A 14103-nucleotide genomic window follows, 5' to 3' on the forward strand; every position below is an offset into this window, starting at 1 on the left:
CACTCGCTCGGCTTTCTTGAAACTGCCTAAACATGATATGCTTGTGCGATTGCTAGTACTTGGTAATCCGAGAGAATTGTAATAGCCTTTTGTGGCCCGTCTCGCACTCATCCTCATTCCCTAGCGTTCGTAGGGAAGTAAGATTGCGTGACAAACTAACAAACCTTCAATTCAACATCGGGCTGTAACGCTCTCCACTGGATAAATCATGATCCAGTGGATAATGTAGTTTGTTTTGTCAACACTTATACACCGATAGTGATTTTTCCAGTGGATTGTGTTTTCACCCTTTGAACAACTAGGTCCAGATAATTTTCAGGTTTATGGCTGCCAATCTCGTTAACTTTAGACCACGAGTCCCTCTTTCGCTTAGTCCGTCGCGCGTAACTGCGAGAAAAAAATGGCCGCGCAAACTCCTGGGGGCGAGAAGCGCGCGCGTCTCGCCCCCAGGATTTCACGCGTTTTTTTTTCATCGCGGTTTATTTACGGTCTCGCTCGACGGACTAAGTGAAAGAGGGACTACTCGTAGTCTAAGTTAACTCCCGGCATAGTCAATCGAACCAAATCGAACTGTATTTCGATCGAACTCAGTCGAACTAAATTTAACTCAATCCAGGAATTGAGTTTGATTGAGTTCGGCAATCGAATCAAATCGAACTCACACAAAAATAGTTGGACAATCGAACTAAATCGAATATTTGATTTCTGAACTCTTGATTTTTTTGTAAAATTGGTGTTGAAAATCAAAAACAAGTTCCTCGAGGCTCAAGATGCTTTAGTATAATACGTGTTTTTCATGTTTTCGAGACCACACAACAATTTTTGTTCAAGCGAATTTATTCAGTGAACATACGCAATACTTTGGATTGTGTTCGATTGAGTTCGACTGCCGAACCCAATCGAACACAATCTAATGAATTCAGTTCGGTTCAGTTTGATTTGTTCGACTGAGTTCGAATGGTTCGGAAATCGAACTCACACAAAGTTCGGTGTTTGATTTGGTTCAATTGCCAAACTCAATCGAACTCAATCCACGGATTGAGTTCGATTGGGTTCAATTGAGTTCGATTTCCGAACGTTGGAGCATGGAGTGACTATGCCGGGGTTAACTTCTGGCTTCGATTTCTTTGTCCTACACAAGGTTTGGTATTCAGTCTTGAGTAAACAGCGTTACGGTTTTGAACCCACATATCCAAGTATGAGTCAAGTACTTCCCCCAGGACATTGAGCTCGTGAAGGTTGAAAATGATACAACAGTTATGATTATTAGGCCTTATGCAACAGTTGGTCACGTGACGTGCTTTTAAGAAAACGTTGATTTGGACATTGTAATACATAAGGTTATCACAAATGAAAAGAACATTTACAAAAAAGCTTACATGAAAATTTTCAGGTTTATATCCTTCATAAGAGGAAATTTTTATGGACATTAGAAATTAGAAGGAGTTGTATGGGAAGAAGTCGCTTTGCCTCCGGTAACGCTCCAGTGGTTTTCTAGACAAATCCTAGAAATTTTAGGAGTTTTCAAGCTGCAATAAAATCTTTGCCTTTCGTTTTAGGAGCCTAGAAGTTTCCTTTGTTCCTAATATTTTACACCTCGTTCTATCTCCAATAGTTGTATGCTAGCAGCTTCCTTTTATAGTGGTAGTGATTAATGACAGAATAGGAGGACAAAGCTTCCCCCGGCTTTCAGTATTCAAATCGTCATTAAATCTCAACCTTCCACCGCAAAATTGGTGTTCTTGTTATTTGAAACATGCTCTTTCCGGTTCTGAAATTCATTTAGCTGCAGCTAAAAGTTTAGAATTATCAGTCACGTGACCAATAGTGTTGTGTTTTTTAGCTAAAGGGGGCTCAAGGGCATCGTTTCTTTGTCACTAGGCTAATCATCCAAATCGGATCCTGGATAGCCTGGCCTGGATAAACCTCCCTTTTCTCATGTAACGCCAGCCTAAAAGCCAACGCACATAAATTACAAAATGGCCCGTGCACTATATCAAGAGCGCAAGTGAGTTCAAAGTACGGAACTTGATATAGTGCACGGGTCATTTTGCAATTTATGTGCGTTGGCTTTTAGACTGGCGTTACATATCTTCGCTACAGTGACACAGTGCTGACGAGCCCCAAGAAGGACGAAACAGCTTTCCACTGTTGCGATCCAACTTTATCGGTTCTTGTCATGTTGGTGTCTCGAAACGTTTTTCACGTAGTATCAGCCTTGCAGTCTATTGCTCCTCGATAGTAGGTACGGGTGGGCGAGAGAAACAAGAGCGGGGTCAGGGAGAGAGAAGGGGAAGAGCTCTCTCCCCAACCCCACTCGTTTTTCTTTCGCCTGCCTACTTTTTCAATCTAATATGCGATCATTCTCGTTCCCATAACCCTTTTCGTTTCTCTTTGCCGACGCGGCCTTGGCATGAGAAACGAAGGGCTCCGGGGCCCGTTTCTCGAAAGCCCCGGAAACTTTTCGGGTCCGTAAAACCATAGCAAAATCTCGAGCCTTACGACAGAGCTGTTGTATTCACATATTCTTTATATGAAGAGAAGTTCCCTTCATACAAGAAGTTTCAGGCGTATACACTTCTCCGTTTTTAGAATGATGCAGATGGACTGAAAATGGCTTTACGGGCCCGAAAAGTTTCCGGGGCTTTCGAGAAACGGGCCCCTGGAGACAAAGCATTTTCCAGGACTTCCGGTATTCATGTATGCAGTCGTTGTTTCTATATACTGCATGGAATTGTCAATGGCGGCCGTCGTTATTTATAAACATAATATTTTAAATTTAGCGACCACAAGCATATCACCTTTTGAAATGCAAATGTTTATGATAATTCTCGGAATTATTACCAACAAGCATTTATATTTTCTGAAATGAAAATCCGGAAAAACAAACTGTGAAAAAATTAACTACTTGTAGTATTTTTCGCTTTTCTCGAAGAAACGGTAAACGGACCTCATGCTAGTTAATTCCCACGCCCCTGATGGGTAGGGTGTGAAAATATTCGTCTCGGGATAAAAGTTGTAATTTTTACTCCCCTTGGTGCCAATAATGTTACAAGTATGCGTCTTGTCGGTTGGAAACCCCGTTGACTATTTCGATGAGAAATGTTTGAACAATGACACACCAATAAATTTTCGAAGTATTTGGACGTTGCACCTTACTTGACAATCTTTGCGGTTTCTTTTTGTGTTTCATGACATGTACAACCAGAACTAATATGTTTTTTCACTCCTTTGTTCATTCAGCAGTACTGCAACCGTAGCGGGAGCCGTGGCCGTGGAGGATACGACCTGAGCAAAAAGAAATTAATTTCTGAACCTTATGGGCGGGATTACATAGATAATTTTTCAGAACAGCCGCTTAATTTTGGTCTTTCCTCGTAGGCCTGCACTGCACCGAACACCCAACAGAGTTGCGGGTTTGGTTGGACTTCTATCTGTTAAAATTCCCAACCCCCGGGGCTGGAAAATCACTACAGTGTCACTTTTAAAGTTCCCACTGTAAAATAGTGCCTTATTTTCTCTTCACTTAGATGGAGAGTATTACTTGAAGAATGTATGTGTCATAGCCAGAATAAATGTTTATGCTTCTAAGAAGCTCGTCAGTTATGTACGAAACACTGTGAAGAATGCTCCACCTACCACGGAGCCGGTGAGAATCAATTGCGTAACCCTCTTGTATCGCTGTGATTACATGCGGGCAATCTGTTTATATGCAGCTATTTAAAACAGCATGCAGATATTACATCAGGCAGGTTATCTTGTAGTAGGTCATGGCTTGTGTTTATTCACGGGCTTGATAAACTGTAGATATCTGCAACCAGAAGGACGCGGTGTTTGTTCTCTGTGTGAATAGAACACAAAGATCTCATATAGAGAGCTGCCCGCAAACAAGATGGTAATCTACCAACGTTTCTTTGAAAATTCGGGATAAATTAACCAGACGCGTTTTGTGGTTTATGTTGGCCACTGATATCAGCATGATGTGAAGTCGTCGTGTTGAAGTCTGCTCAGTCGCCAACTCACCGACCACCCACATCTTAGAACTGTGCACCGGAAGTGAGCCTAAAACACTTTTTTTTTCCTGCACAGACATCATGAATACAAGAACCTTACTTATTATGTATGTATGGCAGAAATAAAAAGCCGAAGTCTTAACATTGACTTGCATTTTAAGTCTGACAAATGCTAGGCAGAGAACAGATTCCATACAAGTTTGGTTGTAATGAGATTGCGTTACCTTGTCACACAATCTAGACAGCTTTTTACAGTTTACGTTTCCAAGGTTTTATCAAAATAAATTAAGCTTTTCTACCAATTGTTAAATAGTTTTCTTTTTCAATAGTATCTCCAAGGTTTTATCAAAACGAATTAAGTTTTAACACCAATTGTCCGATAGTTTTCTTTTTCAAAAGCGATACTATAATAACAATTTTCTACCCGCAACTGATATCAAACATCCGACTATAAACAAACAATTTTAACGTGGCGGAAAAATGGCTTCCCGCACCCTTCCTTTGGTCAGAAAACAGGAAAAATTGACAACGAGCACCAGCTGAGCCAGGTTTAAAACCATTTAGACAAATCGGATTTCACTCAGTGCGCAGGATGATCTGCAATCTGTAATGCAGTATATGACCAGGCCAGTCGATTGTCTCTGTCATCGAGTCCTGAGCGAGTTATAGCGCAGCATGCCGGTTTTATTAGACAGACAGACAAGCGGGTTCCTCTTGACAATCTTCAGTAGAAGATTTCAACCAGATATGAACCAGAGAGGGTAAGAATCAAGTGGTTTTATAAACTTTCAAGTATCATTGTACGCACGCACAATGATGCTTCAGGCGCTAGACTCGAGCCACGCGTATTAAAATAAAAGGCACGCACGCAATGATCCATGATATTCTTGGAAAACCGGAAATATGTAAGTGCAGTGGAATGCACTGCATACTTCCTTGATTCGTGATATCGATGTTTTCCCACGGTCTTACACAAAGAGGATAAGATTGCTCATATTCGCTCAACCCAAAAATTTGACCTCCATTTGTATTGAAGTCACATCGGCTAAAATATTTTCACGTCAACTGTTAAGCAATAAAATGAGCACTCGGCTAGAGGATTTGGATTATGGAAACAAAAATATTATGAAAATTAATTGTTCTAAACAAATAACAAAGCATTTTATTTTTAACTTGCCTTGGAAGATCAGTACCCGGCTTGTGAAGGATCTAAGCGTCAAGAAAGGTATTCCAAGCGATCTAAAAATATGCGACGTTTCCACCCCCAGGAGGTTTATTTGTGCACCAGAAAGAACGCTCGCCTCATGCCTCAATCACCTTGCGCGTTCAGCGTATCTTGTTACACTTTTTGCCCTCAAACAAAGCGAAGCTGACGCAGTTCGTAGATATTTATAAACTAAACGAACAGTGACCAATTTTTTGTTTTTAATGTTTAAGTTTAAGTTGACTTGCATCCAACAATTTATCATAATCATATAGTTATAAGACGCCAAGAAACCGTTCATTCATTTTGGAAACAGCCATCTCAAGGCGTCTCCGGAATTTCGGCGAGTTTACAAAGCGGGTTTAGACAATCCTAAGTTGTGATCTTTAATATCTGTTTGCTTGCAAAGCAAACGAGTGTTTACACAGCATTTTCCTAGAAAGACTGAGAGTTCAACTCTCAGTACAGTGATACAAGCCTACCCTTGCGAAATACAAAGTCACCCTTAAACGTTAACATTAAATATAAATCATAAGATTTACTACTCATAAGAGGAACGATTGGTGAGAAGCATTCATCGTAACAGGGTTTTCCACTAAATACAAACAACACTCTAATCATATTTTCAAAACGTTGTGGCTCAAATTACTAAACTTTCAACGGAGTTTAAACTTTCCAAATTTCACCAAAGCCGAAAACGGCCAACCAGTGTTTTACACAGTAAAAATGGGTATCAAGACTATTCTGTTTGAAACTTAACAAAGCATAACATAGCTAACATTCCTTTTGTCTCTGATCAAGCAACTACTGTCCATGAGGACTTTGAAACCTTATCTAGCTCTACAATGACGTTAATTTATGGAAATCTATCCGCGTTTTTCCCGCGCGTTGACGCAATTTATGCAAATTATATCCATTGATTGAAAATATCACGGTCAAAAATAGCACTTATCAACAGCAAAGCTATGATCTCAATGGAAAACAGTTACTTTCGAAGAAGAAAAATCCTTCTTTCTTTCACCGTTTTCGAATCGGAAGTAATTTGGCGTTGAGACAACGCAAAAATTTCTCACCTTCAGTGTGAATGATTATTCGTTTCTACGGTGCGGAAGCGCTACAAGCGGTATAAGATACACATTTGCGATCAGACAAGTAATTTAAACCAATATTGGTCCGAAATTTCTAAACAGCGACTAACCTACGCTTTCTTTGCAAAAACATATTCTTTGCTATTTATATATATACTTATAGCTATAGGTTATATACAGTCTTAGTAAAGTTAGTAAAAGGCGAATGAAAATAGCGCAGAGTAAACAATAAGTTATTTTCGCTTTTGTCCAAGCGCATAAAATCGGTCTAATAGTTCTTGGTTTTTCCTGCGTTCTTTGTCAAGTTCTGCAAGCAATCGAATTTCGTCCTTTTTCAGTCTATCGACGCAATCCTTCGCTTTTCTCAGGATTGTAACCTTGGGAGCTCGTTCATTGTCTTTTATTTCTGGAACCTCCTCTCGGAGAATGTGAAAGCTTGTCTTCAGATCATTCCTTCGTTTCCGTTCAAGTACATTATGAGTAGCTCTTTTACTCACGTCTCCCTCTTCGTCTGAAGTTGAGCTATTTTGTCGTTTAAAATCTTTTCTGCTTTCTTTTGTTGGACTTGTAGCCGACACAGCCGCTTTCGGTTTCATCGCCACCGGTTTAAAACGTTTTGCCGGCGGTTCATCAGTAACTTGCGGCAAACGCTTTCGCTTGGGTTTCTCGATAGTGACAACGTCGATTTCTTCTTCTGTTGGACAGTTGAATAAAAAAAAATAATATTTAGACCGATGGCAAAAGAAAATCAAATCACTTAGACAAAATTATAATCGATTGCACAGGACTGCAGGAAATCATTACTTTTGGAAAAATAATCAAGCTTATAGCTTAACTTTGATTTTCAACTTAACTGTTAACAGGAAATTGGTTGGAGTATGAATGACAGACTCGCTCACTTACCTGAATCGCTTGAAGTATGAGATCCACATAAGTTTTGATGTGATTCGTTTATAGGGTAGGGAAATACTGTTGCTGGATCCACACAATCGGAGCTTACATATTCAACTGGCGGCGGAGTTGAACAAGGAGTCTCGTAAATATCATCAGTGTTCACAAGGACTTTAATATCCAGCGTACTTTCGTAGTTTGAACGAATACCGTTTGAACCGTTCCACATACAATCTTGAATGAGTTTCGACTTCAAACTGCACAGAGAGAATTCCACAGTGGCCAGGGGTGCAGGCGAACAGCTATCCTCGTCTAGTTTCTCGGTCACAATTTGTAGGGTATCAGCAACTGAGCAGTAGCTACCTTCGAATGAATCGAAGTCGACCGGCGAATGTGGAGGCGATCGAGAGGGAGAGCGGGGAGGTGTTGGAAGAAGTTCAAACTTTTTCCATATATCATGAGTTGGGACTGGTGTACTGTATCCTTCACTTTCGTTCTCGTCTTTTTCTGAGTGAAAGAAGTATGTCGCGTCCGGGTCGTTTTCCAGCGCAAATGGTTTGCACAAGGATCCGACTTGAACAGCCATTCTACAACAAGACAGAAGCGGAAATAAGCTCACATTCAACATACTACAACTAATCTACAAACGATTACATCACAAATTACCTTCCCTTTTACGCTAACCATATATTTTGAAGACATCAAACTTTTAATACATTAGAACTAGAAACTTAGAGCTGCTCGAATGTTTTTTTCAGAGAGATTAACTCGCCATTTAAATCGCAAATTAAAGTTCTGCAAAGAGCGAATGAATGAATGAATGAACTTGGGACGGTGCAAAGCTCCAAACTTCGAACACTAAATCGAGACGCCTTTTGGCCTCTTTACCTTATGAAATTCTGGGAGACTGCAGTTCTGCAGTTTAAGTGCCTGGAGGATTCCTCTGGAGGTCTTCCAACGGCAACTAGCCCGAATTTCTGCGGCTGAAGAAAAGAACGGGGCGTACGCGGAAAGCAAATTTCAATTCTCCTGCGAAATTCATGTGAATATATTAACAAAAATCTGTACCAATCAAAAAGCGAGGCTAATTAACGTTGCTATAACAACGTCACGCGTACACGTGATTATTCCTTGCCGAGCGAGCTGCAGGCGTGAAATTTACTGTAAAAAGGCCACTTTTCGAAGGTATTTGTTCCGCTTTCAAAATTGCTGAGCCTGATTAACAGGAATAATGAGAACAGGTTCAGCTAGCAAGGCTTATTTTGTAGTTTTCCGTTTTCAGTAGAAAGAACGATGTCTTGTTTATGATTTTTAACGGCTTTCAAAACTCTCCCCTGGGCCATGGACCATAAACAAAAGAATCACACTTTCTGATCGATGCCTAATTTACAACTTTATTGTGGACTAATGCCAAGAAAATATTTCCTAATACTTTGCCAATGTTTAGAGATGAAAGTTTTCCCTTAAAAAAATTGCCTCCAAGGAAAGCGCAAGGCAGACAAACAGGAGACCATTAGCCATTTTATTCGGCTTTTATAACCTCGAAAACAATTTGTTCGCGAACAAATACTTAAAACTACAGCTGGCGAGACGGCAGGTCATGTTCAAGTTATTGAGACCAAGGATTAAACCATGGCTATCAAAAGAATAGCCTATTTTTTCTCTCCAGTCAACCGGAAACCACCTTTATCGATAAGAAAAGCCAAACCAAAATAAGCCAAATGCTTTCGGAGAAATAGCATCTAGATTTCAAGTCTGCTCTCTTAAATGTTGATATTATTAACTATTTGGTTTTAACAAGATGCTTGTCATTCCATGTGCACTAGTTCGATAGAATAGCCGAGGTTTGAAATTAACAATAAATTGTACTGATCCAGTAATTACACGAAGATTTAGTGTATGGAGACAATAGGTGCAAAAAGGATTTAGGGCGAAGTGCTTCCCGCATTACTTTTAACAGCGATGCAATTATCAACTCAGATATTCCACTCAAAATATTTATTTCTTGGATTCTCCTGCCTCAACGCGCTTCTGAGTCCACCGGAAGTTACCACCCAAGGACATTTTCCCGCGAAAGCAGTTCATATGACTGACACACGGTGACAGGGTCGGGATTTTGACTATAACAAACAAAAATCACCCAACGTAATTGAATGGAAGAAAAAAGTAAGGTCAAATGGGTTATCTAAACTATATTCACTGGTAACCAAGCATGTAATAAACGAAAGCGAATTATGCCCGCCGAAAAATACATAGCGCAGCTACCAGTGGCTTTTGACAGAGAAAAATCACAACTTGTTTTACATTGTAGTTTCGGAATAACAAGCTGACCTTGACAGTTATCACGCTAGCTTTTGTTTGACGTGCGATGAGTTTGTTATTCAAAAGTCTTTTTATCCCAAATGCGACCTAAAATTTCAGACTTGTCAATACAGCGAGGCCACCCACGGCCTTCTTCTGGACAACATGATAAGCTCTTGTTTGTGTTTACACTTCAATCAGCGCGGAGGAAAGCATGAAAAACCGCGAGTAATGGAACTTTTCCTGTTTTACGCTTTTTTGACACCAAGTGCACAAAGAAATGCTTGTTTGCAGGCAACGACTTGATGTATTCAATTAAGTGGTACCCTTAGTCTTGCGAAATACACGCAGAGTAATATTGCTCAACTTAACTTGAGTACAAGGTTCAAATTGTTTTACAAATCAAAAATTTGATAGTCTCCACTCAGGTGATAATCAATATAACAAAAGTAATTTGCAGCAGGTTATGTACTTGTACAGCATTACAACATGCTATAAATATTATGTTTTGATGGCAATACAAGCCGGCTCGTTTACAGTTTGTGATATTGTGGGTATACTTTAAATAAACGCCAAAAATAAGTCTTCCTTGTTGATTCATACTAGTAGAAGGCTTTTACGAAAACACTTGGGTCTGAAACATTCTTAGCAAACAAAGACAGCTTTACTCGTTGTCAGTTATAACATCTTCTATAGTTTCTTCTTACGTTCCCCTCAAAATTTTTTCGTGACAATTCCGTTTGCTAAAGAAATAGTTTAAAGTTTTTTTCTTTTCCCTTAGTTTTTCTTGATCTTCGCCCCTGGAATTGCGAATGTAAAGGATTAAATATTTTGCAATGAGACAAAATAAAACATGACTTAAGTAATCTGCAATGTAGAAAAAGAAACCTTTTTGGCGCAGCCTGCGTTTTTTCACGTCACAAAAAGCGGAACGCTACTGAAACGAACTCAAGATGCTGACAGGAAACGCGGCCAAAAAATTGTGACAAAAGCAGGCGCATCAAAAACTACGATAGGAAATTTAATTTTCGAAAAAATCTGCGACAATTACAATTTATACTTAGATCGTAAATTCCTAAACGCAAACAAATAAAATCACAATGGCAAGTTAGATGAACTATTACAAATAACAAAAATCACATTGGTGAAAACTTCCGACGGGATAAACAGCTTTACGATTTTACCACAAGATTTTGACGTGCAGCTGAGGACGGTGAGTTTTGCGCTTGCCATATAACATTCTCTCGTTTCCTTGTGCTGTTTTCTCTCACACGGAACGGTACAAAAGGTCACGTTTTTAAAAAAACAGGTCTCGGCAATGTTATCTTCTGGATTGGTCTAAATTGTGCTTGTGTTAAATTCACATCAGTGAGCCTGAATGAAGACATAACTAAGAAGCATTCTATTCTCACCGCGTTTCACTTCATCTTTGGAATTACAACAACAATATTGAACAACAGTGCAGTTCAACAGCTTTCCAACAGTTTTCTGTTTTTCCTTTGTAATTTCAAATCTTGCCAATGCATATTTTGGTTGCGTGCAAGCTGTGAGAAACATTTAGCCGCTCGGCAGCTTTCTTATCAAAACTTGACCTCTGCTGTCATGTAGAGCCCTTGAAAGAAGCGAACTCATATATTTATAAATACCTACTCTTGAAGATAACATTCTTCAGCGACCAATCATCGCCAATAAAGGAGCGTAACTAGTCATGTATGTTCTCTTATGTCGATGATTCATTTCAGTGAGTCTGTGTGTGTTAACAGTCACAGGGCGTTTTGCCTTTGCATGCGTGTCGAATGAATCTGTACCATGACCCCCAGGGATGCATTGAAAACGGCCAATCTTGTAATACAGCGCTGCATGTAAAACATCCGTTTTCTACATGACCGAATTTCCCGCCATACGGTATGTCTGTCCGAGCATGACAGTTCTAGAAAGCCGAATTCAATTAATCACTTGAAAACAAGTACTTGGCAGGGACACATTGGCGGCAGGCCGGCAGGTTATTCATTGCAGTGACTGACTGTAGTTCCTGAGCCTTTGTCGAGAGGAGTCACAGCGTACCGCTTCCTACGTCATCAGTACTGTTTGCTGCAGTTTATTAGCAACGACAAAAGGTCTAATATCTGAAGTACTATAATCGACTAATCTACCAATACCCCAAGCATTAATCTTAATCAAGAAAGTCGTGAACAATTAAACAAGAGGGTTTTGCCTCGCTTAGTTAATAAACCGTGAAACACTCATGACTTAGAAGGACCGACACGCTTGAGAAATTTCCTGAGTGTAAGATAGAAACACACGGTAAAAATAGTACCTCAAGCTTTACACGTGCGCATAGTTTCCGCTAATAACTTCAACGGTGTTCATTATGAGAAAGTGTATATTGCTCTCCATAAAAAGAATATTCCAAAGAACAGTAAAACGGAAATAACTGAGCTATATCGAAGCTGATATGTGTTTTATTTAAACCCACACACTGATCATTCTATCAGTTTTATTTTCCCTCATTTCCCGCCTTTAAAAAATTTGCGGTTAAAACGTGACAGTCATGCTGCTACGATTTCCGGCCAATAAAGAAAGGAACGAACAGACGAAATTCCTATTTAAAAAAAATATATTTCAAAGATTACGATCCGTAAGGATTACGTGAGTTGCAAGAACAACATACAATACTGAATTTTTTTCGCGCCCTTATTCATGGTTGTTTAGTTGAATTAGACTGGAGTAAACAATACTCGTTACATTAAAAAGCAAAATATAACAAACCATAGCTGCAAAATTAAACGTTTTTACTCCAGGCTTGATGGATACAGTATCTAATATATCCTAACTGATGATTTTATTTGCTTCTCCTTACTCACGGTCTCCTTGACAATGTGGCATGTTGATCAGTTGAAATGAGAAGTTACAAGTTAATCATTCTTGGTGATTAAAAAAGTTTTTGTTTGAAAACTTAGCTAGTAAAAACAAGTTTTCTCAGTGATTGAAGGTTTACATGAAACAAACTCCTGGCATTTAGCACTTATTTGCAGAAATGCCAGAAATTTTGAATGATTTAAAAATAAAACACAAATAGAGATGATAAACAATGTAACTCAAGGTTTTTTTTTTTTTTTTTTTTTTTTAATTGACCCGAACATTTACGTTTTCAATGATTTCTTCTTTTTCTGGCCGTAAATCAAACATAATATGATCAAAGTTTAATTCTGTATGAGAAGAAAATGAATCAAAACTCGCTTACGTGATCCCGTACCGCAAACATTTCTCACATAGAAACTGAAAAAAAAAAAATCTACCTTTGGGCCGGTACAAGGATCAGATTAATCAAAGTGTGAAGTTGGGGGGCTATTTTCCCTCAAATTTCACATACTTTTATATAGTTATATGAAAGAGAAAAGTCATTTACCTTCATTAAGTTGATGTGGTTGTAGTCCAAGATGCCAACCAACTGATTCCTTGCATGCAGCAGGACGGCTGTGATATAAGTTGTGGTAGGGTTTGACACACGAAACGAAATGACTGTATTGTTACTGTCAATCAAAGAGCTCTTTGTCATGGTTCAACTGTTACTGATAACCGTGATAAACACCTCTTCCTCTATTTATTTTCTTAATCCGCGTGGGTTACAACCAATATCCGCGCTATACTTTGTCGGCTTGGAACAGGTTTGAACAACACTTCGTAGTTTTTTTCTGCCTGCTGTGATGATCAGTCGTGGCACGCAGGATCATGCTTCTCTCAGCAGTCTTCGGTATGGAGGTTCCCTTGAAATCTTTTAAGAAATCTGGGCGGGATGCCTGTGTGTTAGCAATATTAAAAAGCAAACAGTCATTTTAACCAATTATTGGAGAAACTGAAAAGAAAACGCACTTAACATTCACATTCCAAAACGACACGTAACAGTCAGATTTGTTAAAAACGAAAGACACATGTCTTGAATTGTTGAAATGAACTGTGTTCATGTGACGGGTCCGGAGTTTGCTCAATCACACACTTCTTCAACTTGTCGGGCGCCTGTTTTGACTTCGTGAAATTGCGTGCAAACCGTATATTTATTGGTTTTCATTCACCATCTTGACTTGTCAGTTTGGTGGATTGGATTGTTTGAATTAAAACTCTGTTTGCGTAACTTTGTTTTGTCTTGAGCTTTTAAAACGCCTGTGTTTATAAAGGAATTTCAAACACAAACATGACGTCACGTATCCGTCTGGGACTGGGATAATCACGATAATTAACTCCTTCACTTTCGAACCAACATCGAAACTTCACTTTCGCACCAATCTAGTGCCTCCTTAGTTTCGAAACAAAAAACTTAAGCCCTGTGCGAGAAGATGGCTAAGTTAAGCTATTGAGTAGCCCTAAATTGATATTTGCTCAAGTTCAAAGAAACCGGTTAATTAATTAGATTGTGACGAACTCGAATCACGAAAATGTGAAACTTGTTGGCTCAAGGGGTTAGTTTTCAACTAATCATCGCATCTTTTTTTTGCATTTAATGTGTTAATCACATAAGAATTTAAAAGGTTTTTAATCGTATGAGAAAAAATAAAGATTTTAGTCACCTTTTTCAGTGAGAGCCGCTTGTTACATTTTATTTTCGAGG

General features: G+C 39.1%; 1 protein-coding gene across 2 annotated transcripts; it reads right to left on the reverse strand.

Annotated features, from left to right (window-relative positions):
• Positions 1 to 1495: 1495 nt before the first annotated feature.
• On the reverse strand, positions 1496 to 13509 carry LOC145463691 (transcriptional regulator Myc-1-like). 2 transcript variants are annotated; one of them, XM_081447471.1, is made up of 3 exons: positions 12907 to 13509; positions 7209 to 7783; positions 1496 to 6999 (listed from the first exon to the last, which is right to left on the reverse strand). In XM_081447471.1, exons 2-3 carry the CDS (start codon positions 7780 to 7782, stop codon positions 6539 to 6541), a joined length of 1035 nt encoding a protein of 344 aa, XP_081303597.1. In that variant the 5' UTR covers position 7783; positions 12907 to 13509; the 3' UTR covers positions 1496 to 6538. The 2 variants fall into 2 exon arrangements, with proteins under 2 accessions (XP_081303597.1, XP_081303596.1); XM_081447470.1 differs by lacking the exon at positions 12907 to 13509 and adding an exon at positions 8085 to 12469 and having other exon boundaries at positions 1497 to 6999.
• Positions 13510 to 14103: the final 594 nt, after the last annotated feature.

This window comes from Orbicella franksi, chromosome 12 (genome assembly GCF_964199315.1).
Source record: "Orbicella franksi chromosome 12, jaOrbFran1.1, whole genome shotgun sequence".
NCBI classification, from domain to species: Eukaryota; Metazoa; Cnidaria; class Anthozoa; order Scleractinia; family Merulinidae; genus Orbicella; species Orbicella franksi.